General features: G+C 54.1%; 1 protein-coding gene and 1 long non-coding RNA gene across 3 annotated transcripts; one reads left to right on the top strand and one right to left on the bottom strand.

Annotated features, from left to right (window-relative positions):
* The first annotated feature begins 793 nt into the window (after window positions 1–793).
* On the top strand, window positions 794–24644 carry FOSL2 (FOS like 2, AP-1 transcription factor subunit). 2 transcript variants are annotated; one of them, XM_043604238.1, is made up of 4 exons: window positions 794–1733; window positions 11612–11863; window positions 17330–17437; window positions 19877–24644. In XM_043604238.1, the coding sequence occupies exons 1-4, from the start codon at window positions 1635–1637 to the stop codon at window positions 20393–20395; spliced, it is 978 nt and encodes a 325-aa protein (XP_043460173.1). In that variant the 5' UTR covers window positions 794–1634; the 3' UTR covers window positions 20396–24644. The 2 variants fall into 2 exon arrangements, with proteins under 2 accessions (XP_043460173.1, XP_043460174.1); XM_043604239.1 differs by lacking the exon at window positions 794–1733 and adding an exon at window positions 2859–2972.
* On the bottom strand, window positions 11146–14430 carry LOC122497310. Its single transcript, XR_006301080.1, has 2 exons — window positions 14199–14430; window positions 11146–11686 (listed from the first exon to the last, which is right to left on the bottom strand). It is a non-coding gene; the product is annotated as an uncharacterized LOC122497310 (long non-coding RNA).
* Window positions 24645–24852: the final 208 nt, after the last annotated feature.

The raw sequence follows: 24852 nt of genomic DNA, 5'->3' as shown, positions 1-24852 counted from the left end.
CGGGAAAAATAGGCAGGTCGGCCCCGCCGGGCGGCGCCGCGCCCCGCCAAGGCCTGGCCGCAGGGCGGCGCGGGCACCCCGCGCGCCCAGGGCTCCCGCTGCACCGGGCGGCGCCGCGGAGGGCGCCGACGACCGCGCTTGGCCGCGCCCTCCCTGAGAGCGGCTCTGCGCGCCCGGCTCCCGGCCTCGCGGTGGCGCCGCACTGAACCGCCCGTCTCGCTCTTCAGGCTGTGATTATTTTGTAAAACCCGGCGCCGAGGCCCGAGCGGCCGCTCTCCGGGGCCCCGCCCCGCGCCCCTTCCCCGGGCGGTGGAGGGAGGAGGCCGCGGCGCGCTCGGGAGCCGGCGAGGGAATCCCTCTCCCTCCACGTCACCCGAAAGCGAGGGAACCCGCACTCGCGTCCTCTAACGCAAATGACCATCTTTGGCAACGTGCGCCAATGGAACAGACCAAGGGCGCTGGGCTCGGGGGTGCGCGGGGGTAGAGAAAGGCCAGGGCCTGGGCCGCCTCGGCGCCCCCAAGCAGCGCCCGCGGTCCGCTCCTGCCCAGCCACCGCCTTTCTTCCCCGCGCGGGGAGTGCGGCTGGCGTCAGCGCCGCCGGGAGCCTGGGCACCGAGGGGAGCGCTGTGCCCGCCTCCTCCCGCGCCTCTTCCTCCTCCTCCTCCTCCTCCTCCTCCTCCTCCTCCTCCTCCTGCTCCCCCCGCCTCCCCGCGCGCTCCTCCCCGCAAGGTGGAGTCTGGGGTTGACGTGAGTGAATCCACATGGTACAGGGGCTGGAGAATAAAGAGTGGAGTTGAACTCGTGCCATTGTAGTGACTCATCTCGGGCAGAGCGCAGGGGCTCCGAGCGAAGCGACGAGCAAGTGAGCGGCGCTCGGCGGGCCCGGGAGAGAGGGAGAGAGGCGCGGCAGGGCGAGGCGGCCCGTCCGGGAGCGGGCGCCGGGGAAGGGGTGCAGTCGGGCGCCGGAGCGGCGGCACGGGCAGCGGGGCCGCGTCCCTCTCAGCGCCGGCTCAGCTGGAGCCCCGCGGCCCCCCCCCCCCACTCCCCCGGGCGCAGGCTGCTTTCTCCCGGCAAGTGTCCGAGCCGCTCCGAAACTCCGGCGGCGAGTCGACCACAGGAAGTTTATTCTCAGCTCCTTTTCTAAAAGGAGGAAATAGAAGTTTCTCCCAGCCGGCAGTCTTTTCTTTTCGCCTTTTTCGCCCTGTCTGAAATCGGGGGGCCCCCGGACTTGGCAGGCGTGACCCGCCGGGCTCCTGCTCTTTTGTAATTTCCAGTTTTTGATCCGGCCAGCCGTCCCGGCCGGGCTCCGGCTGCGCGCGGGAGCGGGAGGGCGCGCGCAGGGGAGGGACAGAGGGACGCGCAGACTTTTAGAGGGAGGGACTGGGTGGCCCGCCGGTCCCGCGGCGCTCGCAGAGCAGGAAAGAAGTGCGGCGCGAGGCGCTCGGGAGGCACCGTCCCCGGGCTGTCGCCGCCCCCCGTCCGCGCCCGCCACCCGTCGGGGAGAAGCCCGGGAGTGAAGATTAGAGCCCGAGGCGCGGCCGGCAGGGAGCGAGCGCGCAGCAGCCGGTGCGCGGCCGCGGCGAGGGCGGGGGAAGAAAAACACCCTGTTTCCTCTCGGGCCCCCACCGCGGATCATGTACCAGGATTATCCCGGGAACTTTGACACCTCGTCCCGGGGCAGCAGCGGCTCACCTGCGCACGCCGAGTCCTACACCAGCGGCGGCGGCCAGCAGGTAGGTGCGGGCCCTGGGTGCACCTGGCGGCGCGGGTGGACCCCCCCCCCCCCCGCCCTCCTCTCTCCGCCACTGCCTCTTTTGCTTTCTTTTCCCATTTTTGGCTTGGCGAGAAAATTCCTACGGGGTCACCGTTGTAGGTTCTGGATTTTCGTGTTGTCCGCCCACCGTTCTCCCCCGTCACTTAAAAAACAAACCAACAAACAAAACTGGAGCGGGGTAGTGGGCTTGAAGAGCCGGCCAACCTTTTCCCTCACGCTACACCTTATCCAGACGAGCTCCTGGAATTGCAGCCCTCCTTCCCGGGAGCCTGTTAAGTCCTCTCCCAGAAATCGTTCCCCTCTCCCCCTTCACTTCTCCGTGGTGGGTAAAAAAAAAAAAAAAAAAAAAAAAAAAAAAAAAATCTTTGCACTCACTGGCCCCTCCCGACATCCAAGGACTCTTCCTGTGGGAAAGCCCTCTCCCTCTCTGCCCCTGCTCCCCATCAGTCTTAATTTCTGAAAGAGGTTGGGGATTCGGAAACATGGTTGGGCTCCTTCAAGTAATCCAGAGTGAGAGCGAGGGTTGTCGCCCTGGGAATAGGGTGCGAAGGTCAGGAAGGAGGAGGTCAGCCTTGATAGGCTCCGGGCCTGCGCCTTTGTGCCCCCGTGCCCATCCATCTTCTGTTCGGGTCAGAGAAGGAGCTTGTACTGCCACCAGAAGGGGCGCCTTGAGGGTCTGGGAGGGTACTTGGGGCAAGGACGCCTGCAGAGAAAAGTGGGGGTGGGGGAAGAAGAGGCCTTGCTTAGGCTCTTGGGTGGTTCTGGAAGCGGAAAAACAACTTGTTTCTAAAGCAGCCGGACTGGTTTGCGCTGGAAGGATTGTGCCTGCGATCTGTGTCTATAAATACCAGAAAGGTGCTGCTGGGGTGGGGGTGCCAGTGGGGTGCCTGCACTGGGCAGCAGCCACTCCCCCCCCCCCCAGCCCACCCCCAGGCTTCAGAGGGAGCTGGCTTAACAAACAAGGCCACTACTACCTGAAGCCCATCTCCCTCAGGATCTGTGGAGTCTCTAGCCAAGTTGGCTGCAGCCAAGAGTTGGTCCGGTAAGGCAGTGGCCTTGGCCTCCAGAAGCCAGCCAGCCAGGAGGGGCTGGGGTTGGCTCCTGGGAGGGGTGGACCCTGCCAGAAAATAAAATGGAAACATGGCTCTCTTTAGGATCTGAAGAGGGATACCTTGTCCAAAGTGATTCCCAATACTTGGTGAGTCCCCCAAATGGCTTTTCTGTGTCTTTCCTCTATCTCCCCTGGTGTCTCCCTAAGCACCGGCTGAAGAAGACCTAGTCTGTGCATTGAGGGCACATTCAGTGCACCTTTAATAATGAGCACCAAGGCGATGAGTTTTCAATCTTGTCCTAAAGGTGATTTTGTTTGCTTTCCCTTCCCAGTGGTGGTTTTTATTGAATCCAAATAGCATTAAGCCACGGTTTGGAGTCCTATATGCCCATTCCCTCACTCTTTAATTCAACAAACGCCAAAACATCCCTCTCCTCCTCCCGGAATCCCAAAGAGGTCTTTTGATATCTTGTCTGTTCCTTTTGCTGCTGTTTTTGTGGCAGTCATCGCTGCAATATTACAATCTCGCCGCCTGGCTTTGCTCAGACCCTGGGGCCTGAATGGGAAGTCAGACCGGACATCAGTGCCCCGATTGAATAATCTGTGTCACTAGGGCTTTGAGCCCAGGATGTGAGCAGAGGCAATTCCCTGTTTTGGAAGAAAATCAGACAGGAAACCAGTGCGAGGAAGAAGGAAGAGAACTCGGTCCGGCAGGGTGTAATGGGGCCTCATTACTGAAGCAAAAAGCAGCTGTTGGCTAATTCCTAGCATGCTGTAACACATGAGAATTTTGCAATTAGTAATAACTAGTGCATGGGTTCTCGCATACACGCCTGCCTGTTTGGCCCAGCAGCTTGAGTGAAGTGCCTTTCAAACCAGAGGGATTGGCAAGGTAATGCCGCTCTGGACAAGTCTTTCAGCCTGTCCGCCTCTGGGGGAGGGGGGGAGAGAGGGGTCTTGTGGAGGGGGGAGGTTTTTCCATCATCTCTCCAACTTGGAGCAAAGCTGTTCTGTGGTCCTCAGGACTGACTTGAGAGGCTTTTGTTACTTCGCAAGTCTGTGCTATGACCCTACGGGCTCAAGGTAACTTTATTACATACCAGATACAACTTGTAATCACTTTATTTCCCTCAGCTTCCTTTATGGGGAGGCTTTCCTGGCATTTAGTGGGGTCTTCCTCCTTTGTGGTATCTCAGTAGACCACTCAGTAGAAGAGGGTTCTCTGGTTTTCCTTTGGGCAAGTGAATATTATTTTTTCCTGCTCTGTTTGTGGGGTCTAATATTCCTGATAAGTTTGTTGCTGTCTTTTCAACCCAGAACCTTATCTCTGGCTTCATAAAGCTTGATTTTAACACATGGCCATGAGTTCCAGGGACTTCAGAGGGGTGGGGGGCAGATAATTCTTTGTTAAAACCACTCTTCGTGTATATGGCAGGAACTCGAAGCATGAAAAATATTTCCTGTTCCAGTTATAGTTTTAATCTCAAAACATTGGTGATTTTGTTTTGTCAATAATAGTTGCACACGCCTCCCCCTCCTGGCCTTTTCTTTTTATTGTTGTTGTTTTCTCTCTCCCCTAACTTTCCTAGGAAAACACCTCCCAGATATATGCCCTGCCTGGCTGCTCGACTATTACGGTTTCAGGACCTGAGCATTACGCAATCAGCCAGTTACACAAACATAGGTCATTTCATAACTTGTTTTCATCAGCTGGGCCCCCTTTTAATGAAAAACAAAACAAAACAAAACAAAAACAAGATCTAGGACTTTTCCAAGGCTGCCATTTGTCTGTTCCTCAGATAACGTGAAAATAAACCAAGAGGGACAGTTCCTCTTTGGAATCAAGGAATACCAGACTTGCTCTCTTCTTTGGCAACCGCCCTTTCCCAAGAGACAGACAGACAGACAGACACACATACACGCACACATGCACACACACAGAATTCCCCGGAGTGAACTTTTGCCAACTGTACCAGGCTGGGACATTCCTCACATCAAAGAACTTTTACCAGAAATGACTGTGATTCCCAAGTCAGTCCCAATCACACCTCTCTACTGCCCCCTACGGGACATTCTTAGAAGAACTGTCTGGGGAATGTATTTTTCCAGCCCCAGACAGTGTTAACTTGGTGAGTTTTCGGAATTCTTAGGATTTTTTTCTTTTTAATTCAGGACAAATAAATGCCATATATTTAAAGGCGGTTAGCTAGGAACTGCCTGACTTTGAGATGCAGTTTTCTTAAGAAATTTTGTTTTGTTCTAAATAAAACCTGGTTGAAAAAGGAGTGCATTTTTTTCTTTCCCTGTCTTGATGTTTGTCTGATCTTTTGGGTAACCAGGAACAATGTCTTCAAATTCCCACGGCGTGTTTTCTTGCTGTGTTTGTATCAGGACACTGGGAATTTTGGGGGGGGGGGGAGGTGGTCTTCAGAATTGGCTGGAAGGTGGGAGGTGTATGTATGAAGGGTTTGGTGCCCCCCCCCTTTGTCTTTGATCTTGTAGATGTTGTAGATTAGGATCAAACGAAATGTTATCCCAGGAATTTGTCTGTTCTACTGATTCTTGATGGTGGAAGTCAGCGTCAGTTTTTCATCAAAGCGAACGGGGTGAAGTAGCAGTCATGTATTGTCTGAGAGGGTAGCTGAATTTTTCTGTCCAGGCCCCTGAGTGCATTGCCATTACTTTATTTCTGCCTGCCTTATTATTCAAAGTGAGTGTAAAGTTAGGGGCCTCGTTTTCTTTTTTTCGTTTGTATCTTGATGCAAACACACCAGAAGTACACATCCAAATCCCTGTGGTCCCCTTCATAATTATTCACTGAGGAGACTAAATACTTCTTTGAGTGCCATGGCTCTTAGACTCACGTTTTACGATGCCCCTCTTTTGGAATTGTCTTCAGCAAATCCTTTTGAAAACCCTCCCTGCTAACAAATCTTTGTCCTTTGAGGGTGAGCTTGATATTTGGAAGTTAGCAAAAGATGTGACATGTAAGGAATCAAGTCTGACATAGAAGGTTGGGTGATCCAGCTGGGTCCAAAGCACAGTATGACCCAGAGTTGTCTCGATCTTGATCTCAAGAGTCTTCCTGTGAGAGCAGGCACCAAGAGAGGGCACACCAAAGTAGGCACTTTGGCCATCTATCACTTTAGGTTTTCTTCCTCTCTGTTAAACAGGAATAAGGTGTTGGTTTTTGAGAACTCAGGAAGCTAACTTTGTGGTCTATTTGTTGAAAGAAAGAAAAAAAAAATAGCATCATTACTTTGTGGACATGTCTCATCCATGTTGCATGTGGTATCTTTTGATGGCCACAGCATTTCAACATGATGGCAGCTGCTTTGATTGAGGCAAATAGATCTGTTCCAAACCCCGCTTGGTAACTCTATCCCTCTTCAACTCACTGGGCCAAAAAGAGAAGATATGCGTTCTCTTGCCCAGCACCATCTCACTGGCAGTGACTTGGCCATACTCTCACCCTGCTGGAGTTAAAGGGAATATCAGATGCCATGCCCTTCCACTGAGTGCAGAAGGGGTACATGGAATAGTGGGCATTACCCTTCCCACCCTCACCTGGTGCTTTGGAGTGGGGGGTTCTGGCCAGAAGGGCCCTGGGAGGAAAGAAACTGGGGACCCTGACAGGTAACTCTGTATCAGTCGCTTTCTCCTGTCCCTTGTTTTTCTTCTCTCCCTTGTTTGCTTCACCCTGGCAGTTCAGAGGAGGAAGGGGAGAGTGTGGTTCCTTTGAGCGAGCCTGGGAAAGAGAGGAAGCTGACGGGAGGCAAATCACCTGAGAGAGTGTTCATGTAAAATGTGGGGAAATCACGAGTTATTAGCAACCATTTCCATCGTGACACAAATGGCTTTCTTCAGAGCGGAAAGGTCAAAGTGATACCAAATGCAGAATCTGTGAAGATTGATTGAATTCCATATAGAAGGCTTTGGAGAAAATGACACGTTTAATAAAAATAGAGAGCATTTGGGTCCAGCTGGACCTCAGTTGTGCTCTGGGGTGTATGAGGTAACATTTGCCCTCACTCTGTCCTCTTCCCCTGAGCCAGTCTCTGGAGATTTTGGAATTTTTCTTTTCCCATGCTGGGGATGTAAAGAAAAGAAAAAGGGGGAGGGTGGTTCTTAAGAGAAAGAACCCAGTCCATTTCCGGGTATGCACAGTCCTACCTGTCTGCCTGCTGAGACAGGTCACAGGTATTCATGGGCTTCGTGGCTTGAGTGGTTGGGGGCCCAGTTGAGAATCAATGTGATGGTGGAATACCTGGCCGACAACACCGCCCCTGACTTCCATCTCAAATGCCATTTGTGCCCAGCTCAGGAGTTTCTGAGATAAGCTCAACCCCATCCGTGTCTTCAGGAAAATGGGAATCCACACCCTGCTTCCTAGACCCTTGTGCTTCCTAGATCCTAGACTGCTCTTGACCCTCATTTCTGAATCCAAGGCCTAGCTGTAAAATTCAGGAAGGTCATTTTCCCAAATCAGAAAGTGCTAGGCTGCAGGGACCCCTCTGACCCGACGAAGCTTGGTGGCCGTAGGGCGCTGTGTTCTGAGCTGTCTTTCTTAAACAGGCTGTGGGAGCGGGACTGAACAGCCCCGTGGCATCCTTAAATATAGGTGCTTCGGGATAAAGAAGGGTCTTTATGACGCCAGAGACACACAACAAATCTTGTAAGGGCTCGAACTTCAGCTTCAGGGTCTGAGTGAGACTCCCTGGGTTAAAGGAAGAGTTCTAATTGTGTTTGGCTTTTTTTTGTTCCCTCTCTTTATTCCCCCCCCACCCCACCCCGAGCATTTGGAGAGGGGATGGGCCTCTAGAACAGGGGGCGCCAAACTATGACCCACGTGTCTTTGTAAATAAGGTTTAATGGAACATGGGCGCACCTATTTGTTTACATATCGTCTGTGACTGCTTCCACGCTATAATGGCAGAGTTGAGTAGTTGCGACAGAGACCGCATGACCCACAAAGCCTAAAATATTTACTATCTGGCCTTTTACAGCAAATGTTCGTCAGACTCTGCTCTAGGAGGTCGGTGGGGGCCAGTTTGTCCTTTTATAGGCATTCTTGCCCACCCAGAAGTCAACAGGATGACACAGTCAAATAAAGCATCTGGAGGCTTTGCCAGGCTGGAATGCCACACAGCCGTCCAGCATCTTTGATCCCGTCCCTGGAGGAGGAGCTCCCAAGGGGGCTGGAGAGCCCCCCTGGGGACTCAAGTGACGTCCTGGGTTCCCTGCTATATCCCCCACCCCTCCCAGCACACACTTGGTGCTGCAGCAGGGCTCGTGGTGTTCCAGTGCTCACAGCTGGGAAACCCCGTGTTGGTTTCTGCTCAGTATTAACCCTTCCATAGAGCACCATGACTTATCCCCAACACGATGTTTGACTGATGGTCAGGTCTGCTGGCAGAGAAGACTGTCAGGCTGACTTCTGGGACCACGGACCCCCTAGCCTCACCTCATCTCTCCTACTCCGGTGTAGCTTTCTGAGTAATACCTTTGGAGCTGAGACAAGTCACATCGGCCAGAACCCATTTAAACTTGTGTGAGTGTCTCAGAGAGGCTCCTCTAGGAGACAAAAGCCTTCTTTATCACAGCCCCAGTCCCCTGTGGGGATGGGACATTGTTTTCCTAGGGCCAGTGTGTTATCCAGATGGCTTTACCTCCCTCTGAAACAAGTTGTACATGCGTTTCGAGGCAGTCATTACCTAGTGCCTTGTTTTTATGGCTGTCTTGTTTTGTCTAGACCAAGCCATTGCTGCAAGCAATCTGGCTGTTGGCCGGGGAGCACATTCTGTAGAACCAGAGCGAGGGGACCGAGAGCCCCCAGAGGGGCTGAGAGTCGTCCACTTACTCCCAAGGAGTCTTAGTCTCCGAGCTGTGCTTTAGGGTTTTTGCTTGCTTCCCATGGGCTGAGAGAGGAGCTTTTTGTTTGTCTGTTGGAATGAGGAGTGGATTTCTTGGATGCCATCCGGAAAGAGAAGCTGACAGTTCCCTCACAGAGGTGGAGGGTCCCATCGAACCATCATGCTGGATGCCTCAGGTGCCCTTCAGACCCAGAACCTGACCTGAAGAGAGACATGGAATAAAAATGCCGGGTGCCTCCCAGGAGTGGGAAGCTGACCGTCTTTCCTGGAGCCGCCCCAAGCAGAGTGCACGGGCACCGCGGTGATGCGTGACCGCGGCGGCGGTGCTGCTCGTGATGACGATGCCGCCTTCCATTGGTTCAGAGCGGCGGTTCTCCACCCTGGCTGCACGCTAGAATCTCCCCAGGCATTTAAAAAAAACACCTTATCAGAACCCCACCCCGGACGTGTTATTTTAGAACCCTAATGGCGAGGCTGGCTCCGGCCTTGGTGTTTTTAGAAAGCTCCCCAGAATGTTCTAACGCGCAGCCTCGGTGGAGAACCACCGGAGTGCCTTTTATAGCCAGTGATTCCAAGGAGCTACTTGTTTAATCGTGACAGTGATTTGCGAGTTTGGTGTTCAGATTCTTCTTCACAGACAGGAGAACTAAGTCCTCAGTGATTTCGCGAAGGTGTCCGTCCGGGCCTCCTGGCTCCAGGTGGAGGGTTTCCTGCCACCACCTTCCTCTCTACACCACCCCCCCCCCCCCCGCTCCCCTCCAGCAGCCCAAGAGAAGCGTAGCTGTCTGGGCCTTGCGTGCCTCTGCGCACGCTTAGCCACGCGCACGCATTCTCCATCCTCTGTCTCCTCAGAGGCCCAGCTGAGTTGTCCATTTTCTTCTCCTTGAAGATCATTTCCTACTTGGAGTCTTCCTTGTTCACTGCATCCTTCCTTCCTTCCTTCACACACACACACACACACACACACACACGCACGCGCGCACACACACACACACACACACACACGCACACCCAGCTCAGGCAGCTCCTGATAAAAAGCCGAATCGTCTTTGCCTTCCAAGGTGACTCAGAATCCATTGTACTGGACAGCTCTTCTCATAGTATCCCAGAATCCACTGGTAACTTCACCGAGTCTCACGATTCATCCCACTGGGGCTCTCTTCGCCCAATCCCAGAATCCATCGTGCTGGGTCATGCTTTCTTCACAAAACGCCCTTGCCCCCGGGCCCCAGGGCAGTCTGGGAAGGGAGGCAGAGACGTGCCACCACCCAGACTAGGGTCAGGCAGCCGGCAGGGGAGTGAGCAAGGAGGGGTCCCCAGCTCCCCCAGTTACAGTGAGGTGCTCTAAGCTCCACTTACTTGCATAACAGGAACCCACGTGTCATCACCGGGGACAAAGGCAACGGTGGTGGCAGCCGCCATTGCTGCTAATACTTGTACTCCTGGTTGGTCTGACCAGGCCAAGATAGGAAGGGAAGCTATAGCACCTGTGCCAGCGATAGCACGATTTCATCTGGGATCGGACCTGTGGGGCCTCCTGGGTGAGAGGGGTGGTCGACAGGGATGAGCTGACACCCTGAGGTCAGGAGGGGTGGCTACGGCACTTGGGTCTGGATTTCAAGGAAGCAAAAAGCAACACTACGGAAGCTTGCGTAGCACCGTGTTTGAGAGCCTCTTTGAATCCTGACCCCCCTGCGTACGAGCCATGTGGCCTTGGATAAGTTACTCAATCTCTCTGAGCCTAAATTTCTGCCTCTAAAGTGGAGATAATGGTCGTTCTTACCTCAGAGGGAGAATGAAGGAGATAATTTAGGTCAAACACTACCATGGTGCCTGTCGTTTAGTAAGTGCTCAGCAGGTGCTCTCATTGCTTTCATCTCGTCACCCACCAGATTAGGGAAGGAAGGAGCTGCAGAACTCCTTTGAGTGGAGATGGGGGTCACCGGAGGATGACGGCTTCATTAGGGGAGATTTCCCCTGAGGAGCTGGAAGCCGTGGGCTGCGGGGGCAGGGAGGCCCTTCCTTTCTCCCCTCACTTTCTAATAGTCGCTCTGAAGAAAGAGGAGCTTGACCCATTTTAGTGTTTGTACTCTGTCATCATCTTGTATTCTAAATAGGATGCTTCCTGCAGCACGTTCCAGAGAGTTCTGCAACTTGGTCTGGGCATGAATTAAGAGACAGGGAGAAAACGCTGAGCTAGCAGCACAAGAGTTTCCCACAGACACAAACATGAACACAGATAGATATGTAGGTAGGTAGGGAGAGACGCAGTGTGTCTGCCCCAAGCAAGATGGCGGTTAAGGGCGAGGAGAAGGAAGGTCTGGCCACAGATGCTAACCCTTGCAGTCTCATTAGTTGGAGGACACCTTTTCCTGGACCTGGTCTCACCCTGATGGGGTCCCAGCCCCATCCTGAACCTATTCAGAAAGTAACAAAAGCAGGCACAATAAGTTTCCTGGTGATCTTTGTTGCCCCCCCCCACCCACGCAACCCGTGGGTGTGCCAATGTCCTCAGAGGGTCCCGAGCCCCAGTACCCTGGGGACTAATTGGAGGTGACCCAGAGGCTCGTGAGGCCGGGTAGGAGGCCTGCACTCCTGCAGGTGCAGAGCTAGCCTGCTGAGTGTTGAGTGGCTAGGGGCCGCATCTGTCTTCGAAGTCATTTGGGGTATGACCACACACTTACGAGCCACCTGGGGAGCGAGTTGCCAGGACCTCCGGGGAGCGGATCTGACGTGGGGCCTCAGGAGTAGTTAAGATCCCACTGATTCTTGGGTTGTTGGGTGTCCAGGGAAGCCCACCCAGTGTTCCGACCTCGGCCCCCCCAAGCACTGACTCTGCTTCACCTCCTGGCTCCGCTTGTCCTGTTCCATTATGCACCTGTTGGCTCAATACTGTTTTTTTCCTCATTTCAGAAGTTCCGGGTAGATATGCCTGGCTCAGGCAGCGCCTTCATCCCCACCATCAACGCCATCACCACCAGCCAGGACCTGCAGTGGATGGTACAGCCCACAGTGATCACCTCCATGTCCAACCCGTACCCCCGCTCGCACCCCTACAGCCCCCTGCCGGGCCTGGCCTCCGTCCCTGGGCACATGGCACTCCCGAGACCTGGCGTGATCAAGACCATTGGCACCACCGTGGGCCGCAGGAGGAGAGATGAGCAGGTACGGCTCAGATCAGTGTAAAGGAGCCTCGTCAGTGGCTTTCTGGGCCTCAAAACGCACAGTGTTTTTCTGTGGAATGGTGGGGAGCTGGGGGAGCGGTCTGGGAGCGAGCACTGGGGAGAAGACGGAGCTGGGGACCGGGGGCGCGCGACCCTCCCCATTGGAAGCAGAGCTGGGGGCCGGGGAGTCAGGCCCGGCTCTGTCATCTTGCTCATGTCCCTTAGAATCTCCGAGTCTCCGTTTCTTCAGTTGCAAAATGGGGATCATGGTACCTGCCAGCCAGGACTTGTTGCCATGCAAATGAGATCACAATTGTGAAAACACATTGCATGTGGTAAGGTATCAGCAAATGGGAAGGACTGTTAGGACCTGCCTACAGTGGTGTCCTTCCCTGATCCTTGGCAGCGAAGCCACAGGACAAGCAGCCAACGAAACTCTGGCCGGGAGCTTTTTTTGGATTAGCCCTTGATCGTCCCCTAGGGTCTGTGGCCGGTGAAACACTCAGCCGACCTGCAGGGTCGCCCTCCAGGCCCACTCGGTGTCGTCCGGGGCCTCCGGCTGGCAGCAGGAGCCCATTTTGGGTGCCTGGAATCCCCGTCCCAGAAGCGCAGGGACGCTGGGGTCTTCGGAGTTTGCTCAGCTGCTTTAGCTGACTGCGTGTGAGGGGAGGAAGTCAGGCATCAGCTTTTTTTATTCTCAAAGGGTTCAGCTTTGAGAAGGAGTCAGCCTGGCAGGGAGGGACACCAGAAAGTGTCGGGCCCGTGCTCTCTAGACACCATCTACCCATACCGAAAAGGCATGTCGTCCGTATCAGTAGTGAACCAGGGTAGTGATGGGCCCCCCGATTCCCCAAAGAGAGGTCAGAATCATGCATAAAAAGAGGGAGTGAGCCTTCCAAGAGCCCCATCGGTCCCCCTTCACAGATGACACAACCGAAGCCTCAGACAAACATGCCTGGGGCCATTTGGCAAGAGAATAGGGAAGTCTGGACAGGAACCCATTCCCTGGATTCCCTGTGCAGTGCTCTCTTACCAATACCATGCCACCATGGATCCAGGGAAGGGAAGATACTTTAGCGGTGAATCCCTTTTTCAGATGAGATATTAGCCTGGAGGATCAATCCTATCCATTTCCACCACTGTCCACCTCCACTCTGAGACCCCAGGTCCACAGTGTTCCAATACAAGGACCTTCAAACATGGTGCCCTGTGGATAATCACGGATCCAGTTCCAGCAGTCCCCAGGGTACTTAGAATTACAAGGGTCGCTACTCCGAGACAGTGGAAGCGTTCATGGGCTCTCTGTTCCTCTGAGGACAAAGCGGGGCCTTGCGTCCACTACATGCTGGTTTGTTCTGCTAATGGTAGGAGTCAGCGCAGGGGGAGAGTAATAGACACTGGCTCTCCGTTGCTGTGGGGGCCGATGGCCAATATCCCCCTCACTGTTGCTTTCCGTAATTGTAGATATTGCAGTAGCAGTGATCATAATGTCCTTTATGAAATACGCTTCCTTCAGGAGCCCAAGGTGTCAAGCTTTCTAGTCACCGATGAGTTGGATCCCCCCCTTATGTAAGTGACCCCGAAGTAAGAGCTGGTCTTGCGAGGGATTCCTGAACTAGCAGGACACAAAGCAAGATGTGCTGAGCACTCTTCCTTCTTTTCTGGGCCTCGCCCACACTAAATTGAGAAGCTTCTATCTGGAAGGGACTTTGGAGACCAGCTTTTCCAGTTTCCCCTCTGTCCCCATTTTACAGATGAGGGAACAGAAGTCCAGAAAGGAGAAGGGGCCTGTCTCCTCTCACTAAAGTGAGTTAGTGGCAGAGCCAGGACTGGAATCTACCTCCTTTGACCTTCAGCCCTGTGGTTTTCCCACCGCACTACCCTAGGCATGCCTTTAGGACAATCTGTCTGGAGGATTTCCTTCCTTTTCGGCGAGGGAGGGAGAGAGCCAGGAGCATTTTGTCCCACATCAGTTAGGAATTCAGACAATCATCTGGCAGCTTGGAGGAAGCCTGGGGAGTAGCATCCTAGAACCGTGGCTCTTTGGGTTCCTAGCCCTAGGGTCTTTTCTCCGAAGCTGATTTCCTCCTTCCTGACTTCCCCCAGGGGGAGGAACCTGTGACCCAGAGCCAACATGGTGCCTCACTGCCCTGCTCCAAGCCTGCCCAGAGGCTGCCTCTTAGGCCAGTGGCGGTGACCCGAGGAGGCCGGGAGCAGAGGGTGTGTGGCTTGTGGGTGGGAACTTGGTGGTGCTGACACACTCAAGCTTTAACCGCGTTGAAGTCACCACCCCTGAACACTTCCTATGCTGACAGCTCCCCCACGTTGCCCCATACCTTACAGATAGCGGAGAGACTTCTGGGCTAATCAGGAGGCCAAAAGCGGTCCGGAAGCAGCCAAAGGGGGAGGGAGGCTGAAATGTACCACAACAAGGTCTTCATCTTTTCTGCCCCTCGTCAGTGAGGGATGAAGGCCTTATCTGGGCCTCAGGGTGAGCCCGGTAGCCCTTTGCGTGATGAATCCCGAACGCAGGGCTGCGGCGGGGCCAGCAGGCCCTCGGTAACTCTGCTGGGCTCAGGTTGAGACAAGTTTAGAAGCAGCAAGTATTCAGAGCCGCAGCCAAGTGGCCTCATGACCTCAGCTGGGCAGCCAGTCCCCACACAGGGCCAAGGTGCCAGGTTTGTGCACTGTGGATCTCCGGTTCATGTGGATTCTTCCAGGGCTCAGAAAAAGCTTCAGAGAGGAACCTCGGAATTCCATCTTCTTTCTAGCACTTTCTAGGTTAGAGAGGGCCCTCACACTGAATCTTTTTGTTTGTTTTTAATTCTTTTTTGTTTTTATTTATTTTTGAGAGAGAGAGAGAGAGAGAGAGAGACTGGTCTTGCGAGGGATTCCTGAACTAGCAGGACAGGAGCCTAGAGCACGAGTAGGGAAGGGACAGAGAGAGAGGGAGACACAGAATCCAAAGACAGGCTCCAGGCTCTGAGCTGTCAGCACAGAGCCCAACACAGGGCTCAAACCCACGAACCGTGTGACCTGAGTCGAAGTCCGACCCTTAACTGACTGAGCCACCCAGGCGCCCCTCACACAGAGTCTTCATCTGATCACCACAGAAACTTTTTGGAAGGCAGGGCAGGTCCCAATAATTCCACTTTCTAAATGGGAAATCTGAGGCTTAGAAGGTTTGGTGATTTGTCCATGGCAACACAGAAATGTCATATCAGGGTTTTGTGGTTTTTTTTTTTTTTTAAGTTTATTTATTTAGAGAGACAGCGTGAGCGGGGGAGGGCCAGAGAGAGGGTGAGAGGGAGAATCCCAAGCAGGCTCTGCACCAACAGCACAGAGCCCGACGCGGGGCTCCAACTCACCAACTGGGAGATCATGACCTGAGCTGAAACCAAGAGTCGGATGCTTAACCGACTGAGCCACCCGGGCGCCCCCATATCCGTGTTTTGCTTCCAGTCTGCCTTAGACCTCTCAGAAGAGAGAATGTGGAGCCTTTGGCTCTCTAGGGGAGGCAGAGGATTTCAGAGGCCGGGGCTGAAGACAGGGCGTGAGGACGGAGGTGGAGGTGGGACGAGGTATGGGACCCTGAGACCAGGTCTTTGGAAGGGGCCTGGGGACTCCCAGAGGCAGACCCTGTGCTCTCTGTGTCCCACCTGGAGACCACTGCAGGGGGCAGAGGCACAATGAGGGTGGGGCTGATGCGGGAGGGGAGCTGGGTCTGGTTCTTAATCGCTTGAGGTGAGGTCATGGAGGAGGTGAAGGAACATGAGGAGGATATCCCGGGTGTGAAGGAGGTCCCCGGGGCAGATGCAGGACGAGGCAGGGCTCAGCCGAAGCCCTGGGAGATCTGAGGTGCCAGGAGGCTGGTAGGTCTCCCTAGCGTGCCAGGCTTCCTGCCTCCCCCCTGAGCCACACACCTTGACTGCTGGAGGGTGGGCAGTGGATTTGAAAGTTGAGGAGGTGTGACGAGCCTCTCTGTGCTCAGGTGGCCTGATGCCTCAGAGGGACTTCGTGTCCAAGGAGTTGCCTGGCACGTTTTCATGCCAACGCTTGGAGAATTTGATGTGGGGCTCTGGCATCTTGGTTGGGCCCATAGGGTTACCTCAGTGTAGACAGAGATGGGATTGTCCTCTCCGATGCTGTGCCCTGCTTTGCTGTTCAGGATATCACAGCAACAGACCTGCAGGGTTGTGGGGAGCCCTGGGGACTCTGACCTGGGCCCAGTCAGGTCCGTGACTCCCTCCCTCTCTCAGTGGGGACAGTTTCTCTCACCCCTCCAAAAGTGGCTTCGGCTTTTTTCCCATGTTGTCCCTTAGGGTAGGACCCAGATCTTACTCCTCTAAGAATCTTCTAAGCCTTCACTACTGAGCTTGGCACGCAGTAGGTGTGCTATCAGTGTCTGAGAACTGCGCAGAATGGTCTTTCTTTCGGAATTACTTTCGGCCTTGGCCCACAGCCATCTCCTCCTGTCACCTCTGCCTGCACTGAGGGGCACTGGGGTCACAGGAAGGGCTGTATGTGAACAGAGTCTCAGCCCTATGTAGTGGAGCAGAGTTCTTGCCCAGGGGGCATGAGTCACAGGCCCCCAACCAGCCTCCTTGCAAGAAGCTAGATGAAACGCTCTGCGGAGGGATTTTTGTTCATTTCGTTTTCTGATAAATCTCCAACCTCTCAAACCACGCCCGGCACATGGAAGGTTCTCATTTGTTGAATGAATGCGGGTGGTGGACAGCAGGATTTAATGTGCCTGGGGGGTCCCTTCTCCTTTTTGCCTGTCCTGTCCAGCCTAGCATTGTGCCAGGCACACTAGTGAGCCCTCCAGGTTGAACTGTGAGCCACTGGCACGCTGGGGCTGGTAGAGGAATTGGAAGCCGGGTGGTATCCATGGCCCACCTTCTGGCAATAGAACATCCCCCCCCCCAGCCCCCTCCCGCCCCCCCCCCCTCCCGCCAGTGGTTCTTACTCTGGGCCGAGCTACTTAACCAAATGGGGATAATGAGGCTTGCAGAGTAGGCAGAGTGGTGGGGAGGAGTAATTGGCCAGGGTTTGGGAGAAGCTGTGTAAGTGGGTGGGGCCAGGCCTGGCTGGTATGAAGGGACTCTGGGAGGAGCAACCCCAGCTTCTCCTCTCTGGCCTTAGCCCTGGATCAGGGCTGACATGATAAATGCTACCATCTTGTCTGGGCTGTTGAGTCCTTGACACGTTGCTGCCCTGTTCTCCCCCTCAAGCCTGGAACTGTCACTTTCCAGGGTGGGCTCAGCTCTAAGTGGCCCTCCCGGGTGGCCACAGCAGGGAGCGCATATTCTAGAATTGCTGAGCCCAACCACACTCCTCTCGCCTCTCTCCCTTCCCCCCCCCCCCCCATACCCATCCCAGAAGAGTTTCTTAAAATGTAGTTAGGAAACAAAGCTAGGGAACCATTTACCCAAACCTAATCATGATCCTTGACCTTGGCCTCTAGCTGTCCCCGGAAGAGGAGGAGAAACGTCGAATCCGAAGGGAGAGGAACAAGCTGGCTGCAGCCAAGTGCAGAAACCGACGCCGGGAGCTGACGGAGAAGCTGCAGGCGGTAAGGAGCTCCGCAGGGGCCGGGGGCCCTTCTGGGTGGGCACGTGCTAGGGCCCCAGGCCTCCTGGCCTCCCACCCTCTCCTTGCCCACCAGTGGCCTGTATAGATGAGTCAGTGCAGACAGAAACATTCCTTCCTTTGAGCACATAGGTTTAGCACTGCCCTGATTAAAGTAGAGATTGGGGGAGAGTGCTGGCCTTTGGCACCAGCCTGGGCCCAGAGAGGGAGTTCAACAGCCTGCAGGGACCCAACACCTGTGCGTCTCCTGCTCTCAGACCTGCTGGGGCCCCTGGGTGAGGGATGGCACAGAGTGTTGGTATTGCTAGGCCCTGAGAGCCCGCGCAGGCCCAGACCTGCCCCCTCTGGGGCTACTTCCCAGCCTTCCAGCCGCCCCCATGCCTACCACCAGCAGGAATGATCCAAGCTAGCTGGTGTGGACAGGGGGAGACTGCAGTCTGAGGGGGTCTCGAAGCTCTCTGGGTCTCATGGAGATGGTCATGTGCCAGCTGAGTCGTACTGTCTTGGGGTTTTCTCGTATCCTTCATGGGCAGGAGGATTCCTAATCTCTGCTATGAGCCTGAAGCTGTCACCTTGGTACCTCATTCTGCCCTGTGAGTCACTCTCCCCTGCTGCCTAATTGCCCACACCTGGGGGGGCTGTGGCCCTGCCCTTCCCTCTCAAAGCCTGACCTGACCAACGTCACATAACTCCCTCCAGAGCCTAGCCCTGCAAGGTGGGCTGAATGGCATGTGGAGGAAGCCCAAAGTCAGGACTAACTCTCCTGAGCAGAATGTTAGAGGGAGACTGTTGGCAGTCCTTAACAATGACCAGCCAGGGACGGGCTCTGGAAATCACAAATTACCTTACACATCCCATGACGTTCTCGAATGCTCCCAGGTACCATCCACCTGCTTCAGGTCCCCTTTGTCCAAGAGTGAGAGCTCTTGGGAATTGAATGTGTACTGTGTGAATTCCATGTAGCCTGTAGTGATGTCCCGTGGAGGTGTGTGTGAGCATCGGATGGGAGACCGGGAGCTCTCCGTCACTAGGTGAAGAGATCCCTTAGTGATCAGTACTCCCTGGGTAGACTCCCCCAGGAGAGTCCTCCCTACCACTAACCTTCTAAGGGGCCAGGTCCTCTTGAGTCTACCCTGGGTGCTCCCTACCACTAGCCCCAGAATAGCCCCTCCTCCTCCGGGCCGCCTGCTTTCCTCCCCTCCCTCCCTCCCTCCCCCAGAAGCCTCACACCCTACTCCCCCGCCGCCCCACCCACCCCAGCCACCCAGGCCCCTGAGCCACATCCTCCACAGGAAACCTCTCATAAGCTCATGACGTTCGTCAGACCCTTGAGACAGATGGAAACTTTTTTTCACTGCTGTGGAATATGCTGTACTCTGCTCAGCGAAGCTCTGGCCCACATCATCTCATTCTTGAACGGGAATCTGTGTTAGGGGAAAAGTGGGGAGGAGGCCGTGACACACGCCTTGTCACCTTTCATACCTGCTCCTTCCATGTGCTTTGCTGCTTCTCTGGCTTTGTACCAAAGGGAGGGAGGGGGCCGAGCTCCTCGCCACGGGACCCTGCCACCCTCCTCGCCTGCTCAGGCTGTCAGGTTCCTCATCTGTTAAAGCACAGGGACTGAACGGAATATTCTCCCAGGATTCTGTGAGTCCCGAAGCACGCGCTTCAGAAATTAGAGTAAAAAAGGGAAGTGGGGCGGTGACGATTTAGCGGGGACTAATGGAGAACTTCCTGCCAGGCTGGCACTGTCCAAAGCTTGTGTGTGCAGCGTAGAGTTTAGTGTTTATGCATCCACAGGCAGGCTGGACAGGGGTGAAGGGGTATGAGAAGGACTGGGGGGGGGGGGGGGTTGCGGTGCAGGGAACTGCATGCTGCTCTCCCTTCCCCTCCAGACCTCACTGTTCCCCCCTCCTGGGAAACTGCAGTCCTGGCAGCGGGGCAGTAGAGCCTGGTAGCATATGGACTCTGGAGTAGATACATCAGGGTCAAGTCTGGGCTACCCTGTAACCTGCTTGCTCTGTGACACTGGGCAAATGACAAGACCTCTCTGAATCTCAGTTTCCTCATCTGCAAAGTGAGGTGATTGATGATGCCTGCTTTAGAAATCTCCTGGAGGATTGATCTGCAGTGCCTGGCACAAAGTAAGCCCTCGGTCGTGGTGTCATTTCAGCCTTCCTCCGAGCCTACTCTCCTCCTTTCTCAGGAGCTTTGGACATAAAAGGAATCTTGAGCCACCAGGTGACTCAGAGCCAGTGGGGTCCGTGGCCAGGGGTGTGAGCGGGCTGCTTGCACAGTTGGTCCTCTGGGGACAGCTCTGGTTTTCCTTTTCTCACCTGGATTGGAAGCCAACCCCACCCCCACCCCAAGCAGGTCTCCCCGGCAGGCTCCTATCCCTCACACACCTCTCTTCCCCCTGCAGGAGACAGAGGAGCTGGAGGAGGAGAAGTCAGGCCTGCAGAAGGAGATTGCTGAGCTGCAGAAGGAGAAGGAAAAGCTGGAGTTCATGTTAGTGGCCCACGGGCCCGTGTGCAAGATCAGCCCCGAGGAGCGCCGATCCCCCCCAGCCTCTGGGCTCCAGCCCCTGCGCGGTGGAGGCGGAGGAGTGGGTGCCGTCGTGGTGAAGCAGGAGCCCCTGGAAGAGGACAGCCCCTCATCCTCATCGGCCGGGCTGGACAAGGGCCAGCGCTCTGTCATCAAGCCCATCAGCATTGCTGGGGGCTTCTACGGGGAGGAGCCCCTGCACACCCCCATCGTGGTGACCTCCACACCTGCCATCACTCCGGGCACCTCGAACCTCGTCTTCACCTACCCCAGCGTCCTGGAGCAGGAGTCGCCTGCGTCACCCTCCGAGTCCTGCTCCAAGGCACACCGCAGAAGCAGTAGCAGTGGGGACCAGTCATCAGACTCCTTGAACTCCCCCACTCTGCTGGCTCTGTAACCCAGCTCCCAGGGGGTCCTCGTCACTGCCTCCTTCCCAGGGACCAGCACCTTCAAGCACTCCAGGGCCGTGAGGGCAAGAGGGGGACCCTACCAGAGAAGAGAGCTTCCCGGCTCTGGGGACACCCAGGTGGGATTTGGTGGTGAGGTGTTGAGGACTTTTGGTGATCTCTTAGAACTCACGGGACCTCCTCCCTCGTTCATCTTGCAAAGTGAATCCTGTGTCTTGAAAAGCCTTGGAGAACTTGGTTCAGTGGACTCAGGCATCTCTCTGGCTTCTGAAGAGCCTGAAGCTGGTGTGGACCGTTCCTGTCCCTTTGTTACGATCTGTCTCTGGAGTGATGGTGTCCTTCCCCGCCCCACCAAGCATGCTCAGTGCCTTTTGGTTTCACCTTCCCTCTATTCGCCCCTTCCTCTCCCCAGTGTCGATTTTACTTCCTCTTGGTTTTTATCAAAGTTGCCATGACATTTCATCGGGGTGGTCTGAATATTAAAGCTCTTCATTTCTGGAGATGGGGCAGCAGGTGACTGACTCTTCTGCTGGGGCCGACTTGTCCAGAAGGGGACAGTCAATGTGCAATACAGAACCTTCCCTCCCTTGACACTCCCCGCTCCACCACCATCTCCAGAACCACCAGCAGGGCTCCCTGAGCTCTCAAGGAGATGCTGCCATCACTGGGAGGCCTGGAGGACCCTTCCTGCCCATCCTTGGAGACAACTTTTGGAGGAGCGGCTTGGCCAGAAGACAGGGTGTGAGTGAGACAGCCGGGGCACAGGTTGGGTTTGCCAAATGCCTAATTACCAGGCCAGGAATAGTGCCAACAAGCCACACAGGTGTGTCCCAGCCAGCTTCCCTTGACCTGGTGTCTTGAGCAGGACGTCTCCTGTAATTACTGCCTCGCCATCCTGCCCCTGGACCCTTCTACTAGACCAGGGAGGTGTCCCTCCCTAGGAACCGCACAGCACTCCCAAGTCTCTATTGGCTCTGCCATCCCCGGTCTGGCTCTCAGGATGACGCCACCCACAGAAATTTAATGAGCGTGGGCCTGGGCCCTCCCCAGATTGCTGCCTGGGGCAGGGAGGGGGGGGGGCACCTCCCCAAGCCTTGAAGGCACCTTTGCTGTGAAGGGAAAGGTAGGGGAGGAAGGAGGGGAGGCAGAGTGGGATTCGCCTCTCAGTGAGATGTCAGGCCTTTTCTTCCCTCTGTGGTCATCATCTGCTACCTGATGGAGTGCTTTCTCCCTTCCACACCGTGTCCTCCCAGTGTGCTCCTCAGGTCCAGCCAGCCAGCTGTGAACCTCTGGCCCAGAGCTGTTGCTAAGGCTTGGGGCTTTCATGCCCTTCCGGGGGGGCTGCTGAAATCAGAGATGAGATGTATTGCTTCCCACTGCAGGGGGCGGGGCGTGGGGGCGGAGGTCCTCCTGGCCTCTTGCAAGAGCACAGCTGAACGAGGGCCCTGCCTCCCACCCCTCTGAGCCTTTTTCTCCCTAAGGCAAAGCTCTGGCTGATCTTCTAGAATTGGCCTCTGCTGGGCTAGTGCTTTGGGAGAGACCCCACTGTTGTGATTCAGCTCTAGAGATCATTGTATGATAATTTAAAATTATATAGATACTATTTAAATCAAACCCAGTGGGGGTTAAATTTCAAAGTTAGTCTCGGGAGAGAAAGAGAGAGAGAGAGAGCTGTGACACATTAGCTCACTTGTTCCTTTCACACACCCAGGCCTCGAGGGCGGGTCCTGACTTAATGCCCCTGACCCTCCTCTGTGCACTAAAATGGAACATGCAGAATGGAGCCGCCAAATGCTTAAAACATGCAGCCCGCTCTGACTGGAAGTGATGTGGGGAAGGATAAGCCATGCAGAGAATGGAGTTTAAAAGAAAAAGGATTTTTCCCCCCCAAAAAACCTTAAAAATGTTATTTCCCACATTCCTTGGCTATGATGCTGCCCTCCCGATTTCCCAGAGGTTCTGGGCGGGGCATTAGATTGGGCAATTGAGTTTCTGGCTTTGGATTAACCAAAGAAATAGCAGTCAGCCAGGAAACGCAGGAGGTGGGCAAAGAAAACTGGGGTGCGCTCTGCTCTGAAGGGCTTAATCATCTCAAGTGGTATTTGTGGCCAATTGGGAGCTATTTGCTTCTTTTTGCATATATATATATATATAATATACATATATTATATATATTTCCTAAATGAAGCTGCTTTTTGGTGTTTTATTTCTGAAAGTCCCTTTGTGCCCCCCTTTGCACAGCACTGATCCCGAGGCAGGCCGTAATCTGTGACTTGGGGCCAGGCTGGACATTACTGGGATAGCGTTTGGCCTTAGTACAGATTTCAAGCTGTGTTGGCTTTGGGACCAGCAGAAGGGAAAAACCACCACCTCACAGGGCTTTAGAGGCCTCTAAGCTGTGTTCCCATTCAGGACCCCCGGCTTTGTTCTTGGAGGTGGTTTGGCTTCCCCAAAGCCAGAGGTTATTTGGGGGAAGGCTGACCATTCACACCTAACTCATGAGTATATCCTCAGTTAGCTGAGGCTTCTTCTGGCTTGTTCTTGAAGTTCCTGCACACACCCCATTGTTCCAGAATCACCGGACTCCAGGCCTGCTTTCTCCTCCCGTGGCTCCGACTAAAGGAACAGCTGCAGTGGGGGCGCCTTGGTGCTTAAGCTGGGAACTGCTGGGCCTCCCCTGTGTCCCCAGCCGCGAGGCAGCTGGTGTGGACTCCAGTTGGGCTGCAGGCAGCTCTGGGACGGCATAGGGCAGGCGCGCCTCGACAGGCTAGTGTGAAACACACGGTCCTCGTGGCCACCTGGCTGGCCTCTCTGGGATCCGTCCTCTTCCTGGCTGAGTGGAGGGACACAGCTGCGGACACAGGAAAGAGAGGAGATCCCAGGTGAAGCTTAGGAAATAGCCGGGGCCAGCTGCACGCAGAGCTTTCGTGGGGAAGTTTGCAGAAAGACATCATTGTTCTGCCTGTGAGAAAGGCCAGGTGCGCCCACTGGCCAGTCACACAAGCATCTCGGCCAGGAGCCATCAGAGGCTATGGCTTCTTTTCCTCAGGCTTTGGGGACAAGAGTCTCTTCTCTGCTCCCACTGGGCTCTGAGTCTAAGGGAGGGCTCGACGCCATAGGCAATGGAACTTTTCTCCCCTTGATGGACCAACAAATGTTCCTGCAATCTCATGTTTCAGGTTGATCTCCTTTCCTGATCAGATATCACACAGCCCCTCAAAGAAGGAAAAGAATAAGCACCTACTATGTGCCAGGCACTGTATTAGGCACTTTTATAAATATACCCTCTTTAGGATAAGACTAAGGGGCGAGGGTATCCCCTGTTAAAGGCCCCCAAGTAATGGATAAACAAAAACACTTAGAGGTGAGAAGGTCCGTCTTCAAAGATCTCAGGCAAGGTTGCCCTCAGTCGGAGGTTTGTTCTCAAAGACCCATCCCCCACAGTGCCCTCCCACCTCCAAACTTCTTTTCCCTCTCCCTTGTCATGTGCTCCTTTGCACTCCTCAGAAGGTTGGAGGGGTAACCTGAGTCCTTCTAGAATTTGTGGACCAATAGGATACGTGATGTGTGTAACTTCCTTTAAAAACTTAAGTAAAAGGGTCTTGCTACTTTCTGCTTGTTGAGTCTTCTTGGCATTTATCTTAAAAGCCAGCATCTCACTATTTATTGACAGGTTGTGTGTGTGTGTGTGTGTGTGTGTGTGCACGTGCACACGTGCGTGCGTGCCTACATTTCCAAGTGTGCCTCCTGCAGCTTTTAAAAAGAAAACTCAGTCATCCCACTACTAATTTGACATCTCATGCTTCTAGTGTTTGGGCCATACATTAACAGAGGGTTTTAATTGGCCAGTGCTGATGTGTTCAGGAAAGGCTGGGTCAATTTGAGCGGGGCATGGGAAGGGGAGGGGGAGAAGAAATTGACATTTATTTTATTATTTATTTAAAATGTTTACATCTTTGTGTTGTACCAAGCCTGAATAGAAACAGCATTAAAGTACTCAGTTCCTCTCTCCCTCTCTTTCTTCATTTTTGTTTTTAAATTTAGGCTAATGATGCTTTTTTTTTTGTTTCTAAAATGACTTGTGACATGTGCTGTATAAACTGTATAAAAAGGTTCTGTTCTTAAAGACGGATGGTCATTCCTCTGGGGACAGTGGTCACCAAGAAGTCTATATTGTAAGAGAATACAACGTTCCTCAAAAATTATTTTCTCTGTGTGATTAAACGTTTATTCCATTTATTTTAGTTTGTGGTTACTTGATATCGAGGAAGAAAATATTTGCCTTTGTATAAAGAATAGGTGTCAGGGTGTCTTTTCTGCAGCGAGAGATGTATATATCGTATTTTGGTATATAGTGGAAAACCATAAATTTCGTGCATCTGTATTTGAGATCTGTCAATGATGTGGAGTAAAGTCTGCTATAAGATCCTGGAGGAAACAGGTTGTA

Source organism: Prionailurus bengalensis, chromosome A3 (assembly GCF_016509475.1).
Source record: "Prionailurus bengalensis isolate Pbe53 chromosome A3, Fcat_Pben_1.1_paternal_pri, whole genome shotgun sequence".
NCBI classification, from domain to species: Eukaryota; Metazoa; Chordata; class Mammalia; order Carnivora; family Felidae; genus Prionailurus; species Prionailurus bengalensis.
The sequence above is the reverse complement of the archived record's forward strand: the minus strand, read 5'-3'. Positions and strand labels throughout refer to the sequence as shown.

Coding starts and splice junctions, on each gene's coding strand:
- FOSL2 (XM_043604238.1), top strand. CDS start 1,635: ATGTACCAGGATTATCCCGGGAACTTTGACACCTCGTCCCGGGGCAGC. Junction 1,734..11,611: donor CCAGCGGCGGCGGCCAGCAG/GTAGGTGCGGGC, acceptor TCCTCATTTCAG/AAGTTCCGGGTAGATATGCC. Junction 17,438..19,876: donor TGACGGAGAAGCTGCAGGCG/GTAAGGAGCTCC, acceptor TTCCCCCTGCAG/GAGACAGAGGAGCTGGAGGA.